Here is a 14,087-nt window from a genome sequence, read left to right on the forward strand (position 1 = left end):
AGTTGGATAAATGTTTTGTCAACAGAAAAACAAATCTAGATGGAAGATGACCTTAAAAAGGTGCTGATTTATTTATCAGATTTCGTGCAGTTGAATGAACACCATCGTAAATGTACCAGTGCTGATGCAAAAGCATGCCGGATTATACAGGGCACAAAAGAGAATCAAGATGCCTTTAACATCCCTAACCTTCCACAGGATGCAAGCAAAAATACTGCATGACTGTGGTGCTGTGTATTTTGACGAGAAAAACGTACAATTTTGATTCAGTTTTAATAATATTTAGCAGCACAGAAATCTAAACACTGGCCATGAAAAGCACAGAGCATAGAGTCACCATGGAGCAGAAAACACACACTTACACCCGCCAGGGATAAACAAAGGAATCAGAAATAACAGCAAACATTCAATTAAAAGAGCCTAAATGAAGCACCAACCATGTGGAGTATGCATGTTCTCCATGTGCCTGAGCTGGTTTTTCCCCCCCCAAGTGATCTGACTTCCTCCTAAAGCCTGAAGACATGCATAGGAAGTTAACTGGTCCTAAATTGGCTGTCAGTGTGAGTGCCATTGTCTGTCTCTTTGTGTTAGGCCTGTGATGGACTAGTGACCAGTTTAAGGTGTCTTGTCTTGTTTTGTCCAGTGTCCTCTGGGAGAAATAAAATAAAATAAATGAACAGTGCCTCCAGATTATATGCCAAAACCCCTGCATTTCAGTGCAATCATTTTGTTGCATTGCGTCAGATGATTTTATGTCTGGATGCTGCATCTGTATGTAACCGATGTAGTCCCATATCCTGGATTGCATCTCCCAAACAGAACTGCACACTAGCTAGCCAACAAAGAAAATTTTGATTTCTTTCTTTGAAGCCTGGGCTCCTGAATTTATTTACAATTAATTTTTTTTAAAAACTTTTGTGTCTTTTTGCTTTCCAGTTGATGCTAAAATAAGTGGAGATTGCTAATTTGTCTATTACACATAGAACAGATATAATAATAATAATAATAACAGATATATAATAATTTGGTCCCACACCGACCGCTCCTACAAGAAACCAGTGCTTGCAAAAGGTTCCGAGGTACGTATTGAATATGCACAAGCCGGGATTGGGGGGAATGGATAAGCTATCTTGGCTGCAGTCTGAAAGAAAGTGGTAGGTTGTGAATTTGCGACAACAGACGTCAAGGGAGTAATGGAAGTAAGAAAATCAGCTTCCCAAAAGCAACGAATGCTTCTAACAGTATTGGCTAGCCTGTAGAAATGCTGAAGCTTTGATGGATTCACACGAATTGTAATAGCAATATTATCAGTTGTTAATAATTTACCATTTTTCACAATAGCCTTAACAATGAATATACACTTATACATGATAGAAACTTATGCAGCTCTATTACCAACCTACCCACAATTACATATGTGATCTTAAAGGAGCAAAGTTATAACAATTTCCTCTTCATTTTTGTTTTTTTAAAAATTTTATTTTAAATAAATACGATGAAAATATATCTTTATCATTGTATTTCAGGTTTGTGTGTAACTCAAACCACAATTTACAACATGTGTCCCTCATTTTGAGTCATTATTTCAACAGTGGCACATATCTTCACCAGCTTTGCCTTTAAAGGTTAACAGATCAGTGGGCACACAGTGTCTGTGCTGCACCAGGCTCTTATAAACACTCCTGACACTAGATAATGCTCAGTGTATCCTGGGGCACACATGTCTTCTGTAAAAAGAACCAAATCTCTTTTGCTCTAAACAAAAGAGGAGGCTGAGCCACCAGTTAGGAGAGAAGTGGACAGTTATTACTAGCTGTGAATGAAGAAATGTGATTTTTTTTTTGCTATTTTGTGCTTTAAAATACAACAATAAAATCTAGGGTTTCATGGTAAATTAAACACATGTCCTCGGTCTCTGCCAAATCTAAACCTCTGTTTAAACAATGTCAGTCAGAGAAATCCTTATTACCAACAAAGCAGTGCATTTGCAGATTAATCCAGTCAGATGCTGTAGCTGTGCCGCTACTCGCTGATGATATTTTATTTGTGTCCATTTCCATGGCAATCGAGTAAACATATTGAGGGTTTGTGTGTTTGACCGAGTGGGAGAATGTGACTTTACACGTGAATGTGAAGAAAACGAGTGTAGGAAAACATGAGGAGGATGTGACGCATTTTTGTCACCGTTTTCAGTTTGGCTTTTGGCTTCTTCAATGTCTCCCTCTGTCCTGTCCAGCACCTTCCAGGTCTGGAGCCTGGTGATGCTTCGACTGCATAAAATATGAATAAAGCATGAATGCATCATCAGAACAGGCAGGTTGCTGTTTGTCTCCCAGAGGAAATATGGAGTAAAATTAGAAGGTTTACAGGCCCTGGCACTTTCTCCTCCTTCGGATCAGCACATCTGGAATTTGAAAGTTGATTAGTCATTTATGCTCCTTGGGTCAGGCTTTTGCTTATCAGTGACACGATGTTTTATGTCATGCTGCATATATCTGCACTGTAACAGGGTGTTAAGAGATCATGGAGTAAGAAGAATATCATTCCCGTCTGATGAGGTAAATAATTATTGGTCTTTCCGCTGTGTTCAAGCTGAACTTACAGCAGATATTGCCCTCGACGGAGGCGCATGAGTGGCGAGCATCATGTGTCATTTTCCCCTCGTGTTTACAGTGCTCAGGCTTAACCGAATGACAACTGTAAGCTGTTAGCGAAGTTTCTCATTTTTGTCAGTTTACTTTAGGCAGCCTTGCCTCCATTAAATGACGTCAAACAGCCACTGGGAAGACTAAGTAGGGCTTTTTAAAGCCTGCTGTCTGTCTACACAACTGTCCTCACTCTGTTCTTAATGGGGAGACTTTAAGTCCCTCCTCCTCATTTGATGAAAGGAGAAAAGTGAAGGGTGGAGATGCTTTATATTCTCAATTTAAGAGCTCAAAACTTTGCCTTAAAAGTCTCTGTTTAGGGTATCGACCATGTAGGTGTTTCCCATAAAAATGTTATTGATAGAGAAGGGAACAAGAGTGCAGAGTGAGAGTTTGTAAATGGAGGTCTAAATCTGCCTGCTTCCTCTTGAGGGACCACACACTTTATGGATTACTTCCTCTTCTTCCCCTGTCCAAGGACAGCATAACGCCACCGTACTCTGTGATGGCTATCGGGATAAATGGTACAAACAGCGGGGGGATACATGGCAGCTTAAAAGCCTCTGTCCCAAATAAAAGCTCGAAAGAAGCAGAAAGGGAGAGGGACTGTCAGAATGTAGAGATGAAGACCAGCCATGTGAGATGCGAGCTGATTGGACAGAGCAGGGAGGAGGCTGAGTGTGCTGCTTCTGCATCTGTGTTGGGGACGAGAAGTCTGCTGCGACGTCTTTTCTCTGCTTCTGTTTAGGTGCCGGGTCGCTTGTCTGCCGCCTTTGTCTGGAAGCCTTCCACAGGTCAGCTAACATCAGCCTGAGACCCCGGTCTTTGTCTTTTATCAAAAGGCCAAATCATGTTTTACAGTAAATCGCCTGACAAGTGATTCAGAAAAACTGACTTTCATGAAGGTCTGGTGAAGTTTGAAGGATTTGGCCTGAGGAGAGGAAAGTCGACTTGCATGCTTCACTGAAAGCCCACAGCTGTTGGCTGATTCTGAGTGGTGCCCTAAATTGTTCCGTAGGTTTCCATCCCTGATGATTGTTTGTGTCTGGCATTTGAAAGACCAATAGCATGTACTTCAGATTCCTCCGTGTATGAAGGCCTCCCAGCGCAGCCAGACACATTCTCCAGTAGCATATTTACACCCCAGGAGAATAAAGTGGCCAGCCAGCCCAGGCAATGACACAAAATTATCGCAGCTTGGAATCTGACCTTCTCTCCTGATACAGATTCTAACCTAAACTTAAGGTTTCTGCTGTTAGAGCGCTAAAAACACTGCTCCCTTTTTTCACAATCTAAAACTCTGCAGCTTCCTTGTTTTCTCCGGTGCTGCTCTTCTCTAACAAGCGTGTATTAAAAGAAAACTACATTGAGCACACTTTTTTGGAAACTTGTAATTACATTTTCAAAACTTGTGGCTTCAAGTAAGGCTCAAGATTTACTCTGAGGACTGCCTGTCACACAGTCAACAGCTTCGTAATGGAACACAACATGAACCGTATTCCTGCCTTCATATGCATTTATAGTGATGCACATTCACAAAATGACAATCAGAAGCAGCTTTTTTAAATCTACTGAGTGGGCAGCCAGCTATAACTGAATGAATCTATGAAAGACAATAGAAACACTGAATTTTATTTGCGGATGCTAAAAAAACCCTGATATCAGTCACATGCAGTCAATATCTAATATTCTTGAAGTTAAAATCAAAATGGAACATCCTTACCTTTTATTGTCGTGCTCCCTAGTGGCTTAATAATATTTCAAGGAGCAAAGATGCTCCGGTAAAACATCAAGAAAGGTCGTATTTGCTAACTTCACCAGTGAACTGATAGAAATTCATTTTGCCTTAACAAGTCTCAGAAAATCTACTGATCACATTTAAGTTGCTACAAATTTCAGCCTGACAATCATCCTTATTTGACTCCATCCAGACGCCTCGGAAAGAGTTTCGTCAGCAGGAGTGTCATGGGATTTTCGTCATGCCACAAAGGTCCTTGTGATCCTTCCGTTGAACATCAACAAAACTGGAGTTGCTTAGTTTTCTCCCGACTGTGAGGGAGTCCTTTTGAAAGTTGTTCCAGGTAATTAATTATTTAAACTCCGACAACAAGGCGGAAGTTTTTTGCAGTCAATAACATTTTGTTTGATTGTTATTTGTGATTATGGAAAAGGCTGCCCATTACCCTCATCCCTTTTCCTGACTGGAAAGTTGCCGTGAAGCACTTTACCCATGACCCCCTGTTTCCCTGACAAGTGAAAAGAGCCTAAGGATCTGTTTCTGGGCCTCAGCTCCCAACAGCATTCCTCATGTTTAGGAAAACATGTAAACTGACGTTGAAAAAATAAAAGTGAGCAGTCAGCTCTCTTGGCCTTTCTCGCCTAGCCCAGATGCCCATATGAAAGCTGACTTTTGTGTGCTGGACAACTCTTACACAAGGTGGACGGCCTGTGTTTTTCCTGGCATGTCTTGAACAAACACAGACCAATTACATCGGGCTGCCTGGTGTGTCAAGCCATGATCTACAGTTTTATTTTGCATTATTTGAGAAGGCTTAGGAAGTAAGTTTGTACTCCGCAGAACAAGAGAGACAGAGATATATAATACAAGTTCCCGCAGTTTCCCTGGGTTAGCATAAATCCTGGGCTCAAGCAAATATCTGGTGTCTAAGACATGCACCGTGTCCCGTGCCAGCTAACTGCCACATGGTCTAAGCGAGCTGCAGTTGCAGAAAACTTTGATGTGAAATATTCAAAACTCATACATGCAACTTTCCGAACTCCCCTGAATATATATGCAATAAAACGTGTGGCTCCTTTCCCACTCAAACCTTGAATTACATTATTCATCTGAGGCAGTGTTTCAGCTTTCTTTCTCTGCCCACAGCGCTCCCACCCACACTAGTGAATTAAGTACCCATCCTCTAATTCAATCTAAATATTCTTCCCCATCGTTCTCCAAAAACTGAGTCCTATTAGCGTGCGCATGGTCTGTCCGTTTGTACATGATAGAGACACATACAGCTATTTTACCATGACATGCCAGAGAATTTAGGTGGATTGAGATTATAAAATAGCACTACCCTCAAACAATAGTGTAACTATCCACTATATGTAAAGTTGGAGGAAGCATTCATTGATTAATCTTCTGAACTTTCAACCAGTTTCTGGTTGTGTTTTGCACTCGGGCTCATTTTGCACTGCAATAAAGTCCTGCACATCTTTGGAAACAGCACAGTCATGGCTGGAAGTAGAGAGAACTCAGAAATGTGTTCTGTTCAGTATGATTGTTCCCCGTCACAGTTATAATTACATACATCAGACAAAAAGAAAAGTTGAATTTCCTCAATTATTTATTTTACAAGAATTGGACTTAAAGTGTACAACATTGTTCCAGGTGCCCAGAGGCGTTACCATTGCTGGAAAAAAAAAGGTGGCTCTGCATACTGTAGATATTTTACTGTTTACATCATTTGTTTTCACACTTGTGTCCTATCAGCTCTATATAAATACAACCTAATGTCCAGCCTAAAAAAATTCCTTGATTTTTTTGCCACAAGACTGTTGGTCAGAGCTAAGCCACTAATGGGTTCATGTTGCACTGCAGAGGGCAGAATTTTTGTGTGTGTTTTTTTTTGTTAATTCCTGTTTAGTATTCATGAATTTTAAAATGAGATGTGTAGATTAAAGTGATTTTGATTGAATATCACAATTTTAAGTTTAAACTTTGTTGCTTTTCTCAATGGAACCATACATCATAGAGGATATCCTGTTGACGGACCATCAGAAATATTAGCATTTTGGTGATTTTTAAAGAAAACATGCATTTCAAACTGTGGTTTTGAGAATGAAGTAAAAGTACTAATACTAAATGAACACCACTTCTGTGTTTAGTGCTGTAACTGATTAAGGTTATGCAACTTTTAAATCATTTTTCCATATCTTAATTTGGAAGTTAAATAATTACTATAGCAGTCAAATGTTTCCAATGTTCCCGTCTACAATGCAATGACTTTGAAGTAGTATGAAATGGAAACTCTGCAGTGAAATTAGAAAATCTGAAAATTGTATACAGCAGCACAGTACTTATTAAATAATCCCAATCATGTTAAAGACTTCTCCTGATTCAGTCCTCTTCTAATTGTATAAATCATTTGATGCGCAGTGTGAGTCAGGAGATACACATTTTCCATTAGATTTGGGTCACTTTTGACCCATGTTGTGCATCAAAGGGTTAATTCGTTAAATTATTTAATCATATTTTCTACAAAAAAACTTTTTCAAGTCTGTCAGATCTTGCTTTTAAAGATGTAAGTCTTTCATACACATAAGGTTTCAAAGTTAAACTGTCTCACTAGTTCAATGTAGTATCAGAGGACTATCAAAACCAAAACAGCTTTTGGCCATTTTTCTACAAATATACGTATATGTTTTTGCACTAGCTTTTAGAAATCATCTACTAAAGCCCGGTATTTGTACAAAGTAGCCAAACTCCACACCCTGACTTTACCACTTCCTCCACCCTTCGGTATTGCACACTTCTTCATAGGATAACACGTCTCATCTCTTCTGGGGTTCAAGCGCTGGGGTCATCAAGGCCTCCAACTAGTCCTCCTTACTCTGTTTATAGGGCTGCATGACCACTCAAAGAAACAGGACTAGTATGTTGCGTTCAGTGACATCTGGAGACCCAGCAGAGCCTTTCCTTGTCCACACTAGACTGTATTGAACCGTCGCACTAATTGTAGTCACTTAATTGTAAACTGTAGTGAAAGTAACCGATCCATAAAATGTTAGAAAACTGTAAAAGTGCCTATTAAGGTTTCCCAAAACCCAAAGTGACGCCATCTGTTTTGTTGTTTTGCACAACCAAATACTTTGAATCATTTACCAGAACTGCTGTTGATTATTCTTCTGTCAATTGATTATTAATATTAATTGCTTAACTATGGCAGATCTACATGACATATTTTTATGTATTTCTCCCAATGCCAGATGGGGATTACATCATGCAGTGACAGGCAAGGTTTTGTATGATCATGTATCATCTTTGACTGACGTATTTTATATCGCTCTATATGGGATGTATAAATTTGTATCTTGATGTGTACGTCCTATAGCATCTCTTGTTCTAATGAATTCCTGATTTCAATTGGAATATTGTTTAGAAGATGTTGAAATCACAGCGCACAGACTCATAATGCGCTTGGCTCTGCTGTAAGTTCCCCATTTTTGCTCCGATTATGTAATACAAGACAGCACAGACTAATTACGGTTTGGTTAACAGCAAACATATTTCTAAAGAGAAAAGATGCCTGTTGATCTGTTGGGTGCCCGGACTGGAAGGGCCATGTTCTGCAGGCACTCGTGCAACTGAGTGTGTACACATGGGCATTTAAATGACTGTGTAAGGAAGTGTGTGCACGTGCATGTCTGTGTATATGGTGGCGGTGGCATTTGTGTGTGTGGAGATGGGTGTCCACAGCACCTCGATGGAAAGTTGGCCGTGAGCCAGCTGCTGCCCATGAGGGCTGGTAAACAAACTGCGATGGATCTCTTTCTCTGCACTTAAGTGCCAAACAGAATGTAAACTCATTTCCATCACTCTATTCGGTTGCCCACTCTTCTTTTTTTCCTTCTGTTCCTTCAACTTTCAACTCTGAAACATCCTGCATTTGATGTGTAACACAGAGAAAAACTTTTGATAGCTTAATACTAAACTCCTTTTTTTAAAATCTTCTTACAATTTCCGCCAAAGTGTGATCAAACACGCATCTGCTGTTTATTTATAATTATGTATAGCATTATTGAAACCTGTTTACAACCTGAATTGCTTTAAGTGTAAATCACGTGTAAGATATGGCCTCAGTTCATCTTCAGATAGAATTCTGGGAGAGTATCGAGGCTGCATAATGAAGCGGTGTAAAGGGAAAACAGCTCTGTAGGAAACTGATGTGTGGACATTCATGCTTCCAGAGTGTGCATCGGATCTGTCAGCAGCAGTCCCAAAGGCCGGAATAGGCCTGAGCGAGGTCACATCTGACAACTGCCCCCCATGCAACATCAAAACCAGATGTCTGATGAATTGCTCCTCATAAAAGATTCCTCTTTTACAATGGACCGTGACATTGCCAAATAGGGTAAGATGGTTACGTGTGCATTCCCCAGTTGTTAAAATTCCTCCGGGTAATTCAGAATGTCCTCTAGATGTGTTTGTGGAGACAATCGAAAGCAAATTTCACAATGAGCTTGTTCTAAGATGCTGGGTGTAATGATAGATATGCTACAACCGAGGAGTGCAGCGATTCATCTTCATCTGCCACAAACTACATCTGAACCGGAATGTTAGGGTTTTCATGAGGGAAAGATGTCCGCTTATGAAAAGTTTCATTCTTCCTGGCCATTGACAGTTCACTGGAAAGCACGTCCATCTGTTGGCTTTCACTTTTGATAACACAGGTGTTGTTCCAGCGATTCCACATCTGGCACAACTGTGCCTTTACTCTTATTTTCCAGCCTCTGAGATAATCAAATTCATTTTCTATGTCATTACCACACAGAGATATAGCTATTTGAACAACATTTTATCCCCTCAGCTGATGGTTTTGTCTCTACAATGTAAAAGAGGACCAACATTGGTTCCTACTAGGAGAGCGAATGCTTGCAAATCCCTGTTTTCTAAATGACTTCAGTTCCTCTCTCTTTTGTCTTGCTCTTATCTTCAGTTTGTGAAGAGGGAATGTCTCTGTTCCTGTCATCCATGAGGGCAACCATTCAGATAAAGCAACATTGTTTCAACTCAAGCAGAAACAACTTAACTGATAAGGTGGAAAAAAATGTTGTCGCAAAAATCTGGTCGCGCTTTGAGCCCGCAGCTGCACTGAAAAGACTGTCTGGCTCAGTGAGTGAACATGTGCTGAGAGGTGATGGACAGGACCTGGCCTCCTCCTGCTCCTATCGCTCCCTGTTAGCGCTTCTCCTCCCCTGCTTCTCACTAATCGCAGCTGACAGGAGATACATTGGGCCCTGTATATGCCAATGGATAGATTGAATCGTGCTGACCTGTCTCGGTTTGTTGGTAGTGAGCACGGATACAAAGAGGATTGAGGGTGGAAAAAACAGGAAGGACACTGGACTGTAAACGCAAGTGCATGGCATGACAGAGACGGCATTTTGTCATCATTTAGATGCTGTGAGAAGACCAGATGTTGAAAAGTTTGAGGGTTAAAAGTGTATGTGTGCAAGAAAGAGACAAATAAAACGACTGCCCGCACGGCAGCTTCTTTGTTTGTGCAGCAATAAACGTGAGTGAGGTTACATGTGTGCACGCTCTGCTGTGGATTTACATATGTTGCATCTATTCACTTGATGCCAAGAGGTGCGATCCCACGAGAACATTACGTGGGCATTTGAGGGAGCACACATGTGCCTGCTGAGCTGTGAACACATGTACTTATGCGCCCAGAAGATCTGAGCTGAAACATTGATGCAAACCCTCCACCGTGACGCAATATATCATCAGTGACACTTAAAGTGGGATGATGGGATAAATATTTCAATGATCTGGCGGAGCGGGGGACATTAGGAGTCAAGCTAGAGGGCAATCACAGGACTATTCTGGGAATTTCACCGAGAAACATTCCACAAGCAGAGCTCCCATTTCTCTCGTCAGCATCCACACACTTCTCCTCAATTAAAAATGAATTGATGTCAAGGCAGTTTGGAGCCCTGAGGTCGACTTGGTAACCCTGCGCAAGTGCTACACCAAAACCACAAATCAGAATGTGTATCACGGCCTCAACTGTCTGTTGCTAAATACACCATGCTGATTTCACTCAGAGAGGATCTCAAGGAAGATTTTGGGCAACTCTCTTTTATTCAGTCCCTTTTTTTTCTGCTGTTTAAATAAAAAAGCATAAAAGTAAATATTTTTATGCATACATACATACATACAAAAATATCTGCCAAAAAAGTACAACAAAATATTTCAAACAGAATGAAAAATCCAAACAGAAGCCAGATCTAGTGAGGACAACGCCTGCTGGGCTGGCTGAACAGGATTTGGGGGTTTCACTGCTGCTGCAATCTCTGCTCCCTGTGTGGAGTAGAGGAAACTCGGGGGTGTGAATGAGCTGAGACTCACGGCTGGTTGGAGAGCTGGTGACAAACACTCCGGATTTGCCCCTCCAAACGCCCAGCAACAACCCTGCGGACACTCAGTGAAACAGCTTAAATTCCTCAGCAGCTTTTATCCTCGAAAGTACCGGGAGATTCGACTGTTTCAGGGAGAAACCGGGAAGTGGTCAAACCAATGGTTTATGGCTGAAGGTTCTCGGAACGGGACTGATGTTTTGCAAGGACTGCTACTGCTGCTGCTGCTGCTGCTGCACGGACCGGGCCGTGGAGCCACAAAACAAAAGAGAATGACAGCAGAAGTCAAAGAGACGACGCGCCACAAAGGAGGGCAAAGCGGGACGTGTGTGTGCTGGGAAACAGTGCCCTAGATCCGTGAAGCAACTGACTTATTCTGTCATCCAGGCTCCTTTGATGCTGTTTGGCCAGCAGCTTCTCATCCCGCACCTGGAAAAACAAAGAGAATGCATTCACTGAGAGCACCTCTCCATGCGTAAATGGAGAGGCATATGTGCGTATTGGCGGCGCTTTCTCATTGTGCTTACAATAAATGATGTTTGTTCTGTCACTAACTCATGTCCTGTCCCACCACCACACTGCTATAGATGCATTATAGACTTCCTCATACTTCATATCTGCCATGAATGATGGCGATGCCTGCAGAAGCTCACGGCACCGGTGCGCAGAGTAGCACTCATGAAAAAAGCTTCAGCGCACCGGATCGCAATGGTTATGTGAAAACATGTGTCATCCCACTGTGCCGTGACCGGGACTATGAGTCGTGGGTGAGGCTAATGTTCACAAAAATATGGAGTTCCCAGAGACTCCGGAGCGCGGTGTGCGTGGGGTCGCTTTCGGTTTTTCTCGCTCTGTTGGTCAAATGTGCAGACTGGAGAGCTGAAGGCGGCGGCAGCGCTGACAGCACACTCCCGCATTCATCGTCTCCCTTTCACTTGGTTTGGAGCTGCTCGGCGGAGCTGTTGCAAACTTGCTGGAGTGTGCTTTCGCCATTGTTCACCCTCCTATGTGCCTTCTTCTGGGTCGGTGTGTACTTAATCCGCGGCGGGGTTCTAATCCAGACCGCCCTCTCCCTCCTAACCTTGTGCCACCTGGGCGAAGTCGCGGCGTGCTCGCTTCTGGACGGGACAGATGAGCAGCTGCTCTCCTTCACCACAGCGGCCGTGGTTGTGCTCATCTGCGTGGCCACCGGCGCACTCATGGTAGCGCGGCTGAATCAGGGCATTTCGGTGATCGTTTTCATCAGTGTGGTCAGGACTATCTCGCTCTTCTCGCTGCACAAAGTGCGGGCCGCTTGGAGACCGTACGTAGCGTACCTGGTTGGAGTGCTGGGCATCCTGCTGGCGAGGTATGCTGACAAGCTCCTTCCCAACCAAGGGAGACACAAGGAGGGCTGCACCCCCGTGACTGGAGCCAGGGAAGAGATCCCTGTATTTAAAAGGCGCAGGAGGTCCAGTTCTGTGATAGCCTCAGACATGGCACACAGTCAGTCCAACAGTAAGTCACATCGCCGGACCTCTCTGCCATGCATCCAGAGGGACCAGGTAAGAAGTTTCTGTCCCGTTCAACTTTTCTATTTCTGCCTTGTTTTCTTCTTCTTCCCATGACGAATTTTGGGTTTTGTGGCGAAAGGAGGAAAGCAGGGAGCAGTGCAGTGGCAATAAAATGAAGACTGTGGGCCTTTTATGAGTCTGATTGTAATTTTCAGTATTATTTTATTGTTGCTGTGGACGCTGAGGAGGTCATGTAGTGCTGAGAGTTCACATTTTTAGTAGAAAGGCTCAGATGTCACAACACAACAACAATAATTCAAACAGCAAATATATTAAGAACAATTAGAATAACATTCTTATATCAAAATTATTATTATTATTATTATTATTATTATTATGTGCTTACATGCTGTGCCTCTGTTGAATATACTGCACTGTTCATATTACACTTTGATCTCATCTAATCTGCACAAACCATCTTTGGACTGATATCTTGTCATTAGCCCGTTGCCACTATTTCCAGGAGAAAAAAAACGATACTAATGAACATATTTTTTGTCGATTTTATCACCACATTGACATTTATTTAATAATTACGGACTAGAATTCCTTTTTAACAATACAAATGAATACAATGTATTTTACAAAAGTGGTGATCAATTAAGCCAAATTTCCCACATTTTCTTCTGAAAATGTTGCAAGCTTCAGACCAAGGTGATGTTTGTGGGGGGAAAAAACAGTCATGCACACAGGCCTATGGTTTAATGCCATGCTTTCTGTTGTCATTTGAAAATAAAGCACCAAATTTGGCATTTTGTTACTAAAGAGAGGCTATTTTTGAAAGAGAGCTTTCAAGTGCTTATGAGAAAGGCAAGCTGAGGACACAATGTCAGTGATTCATGTCATCCCTAATTATTTATGTCAAATATTTTCCCCCAGATGATCTCTGAGCCACTGCTTTTCTGCCCTGGACTTAAATGCCACTTGCTTCTCATCACTTATCGAGGCTTGCTGTCCTTAAACCTCAGGAATGTAGTAGCACTGGCTTTTAAACCTCCTCCGATACTGATACACATGCATACCTGTGTTAAAGGGAGAAGTGGGGGCTCCACTCAAACAGACTCATGTCAGCTTCTCAGCCCCTTCTCATGGAAAATCAATGATCATGCTGAGCATGTGGATGGGAAACAGACTTCTGGAGCGATCAAAGCACTCGTTGTGACCTGTGAGTGTGGTTGGGTTGGGAGATGAGAGGCTGCCCTGTCGCCCCGGCCACTTGAAAGATGCCCTCATCTCTCAGGGCTAGTTAGCGTTGTAGTGTGTTTGTTTGTTTTTCTTTGTGGTCATACACGAACACATTTGGTACACAAATCGGATATGAAAAGACTCTCAGATATTTTACAGTTTACACTTTTTTTCTGAGCTTAGGTTTGATGTTGCAGCTGAGGCTTATTCAAGTGTCCATCTTTATTAATTTGATATGCAGCAGTTGCTTTGGTGCACTAATGGAGTGCGAATGTATTTACGTTTTTCATTGAGCGGTGAGCTGATAAATAGCTGGCTATATAGTTAACATTGAATAGTTACTTTGTGGCTGTGAACACGCATGTGCAAAAATATTGGATTTTTCATACGCTCCTGCAAATGATGGAAAAAATTTTGCAAAAATACAAAGAAAGTAGTTCATTCACTATACAATATATTTTTTAGATCGTTTCTTTGTTGCACTAAAAATTTGCATATACCTGCAAAGTATAGATTCACACTTTGTGATCTTCCATTATAAATTAAAAGGAAATAG

The 14,087-nt window shown here is 41.9% G+C and overlaps 1 protein-coding gene and 1 long non-coding RNA gene across 6 annotated transcripts in view; one reads left to right on the plus strand and one right to left on the minus strand.

Annotated features, from left to right (window-relative positions):
• Positions 1–5,977: 5,977 nt before the first annotated feature.
• LOC110952788 (uncharacterized) lies at positions 5,978–11,442 on the minus strand. The gene is made up of 2 exons (XR_002595824.2): positions 11,321–11,442; positions 5,978–11,222 (listed from the first exon to the last, which is right to left on the minus strand). It is a non-coding gene; the product is annotated as an uncharacterized LOC110952788 (long non-coding RNA).
• LOC110952787 (cGMP-inhibited 3',5'-cyclic phosphodiesterase 3A) overlaps positions 11,420–14,087 on the plus strand; it is a 77,263-nt gene continuing 74,595 nt past the window's right edge. For 4 of the 5 annotated variants that reach the window (XM_022196511.2, XM_051952169.1, XM_051952170.1 and 1 more), the window contains exon 1: positions 11,420–12,337. In XM_022196511.2, coding sequence (XP_022052203.2) covers positions 11,420–12,337 — 918 coding nt within the window. The remainder of the gene's footprint in view (positions 12,338–14,087) is intronic. The other variant, XM_051952171.1, reaches the window with a different exon arrangement.

The sequence above is a fragment of the Acanthochromis polyacanthus genome, chromosome 8 (assembly GCF_021347895.1).
Source record: "Acanthochromis polyacanthus isolate Apoly-LR-REF ecotype Palm Island chromosome 8, KAUST_Apoly_ChrSc, whole genome shotgun sequence".
In the NCBI taxonomy this organism is placed as follows: domain Eukaryota; kingdom Metazoa; phylum Chordata; class Actinopteri; family Pomacentridae; genus Acanthochromis; species Acanthochromis polyacanthus.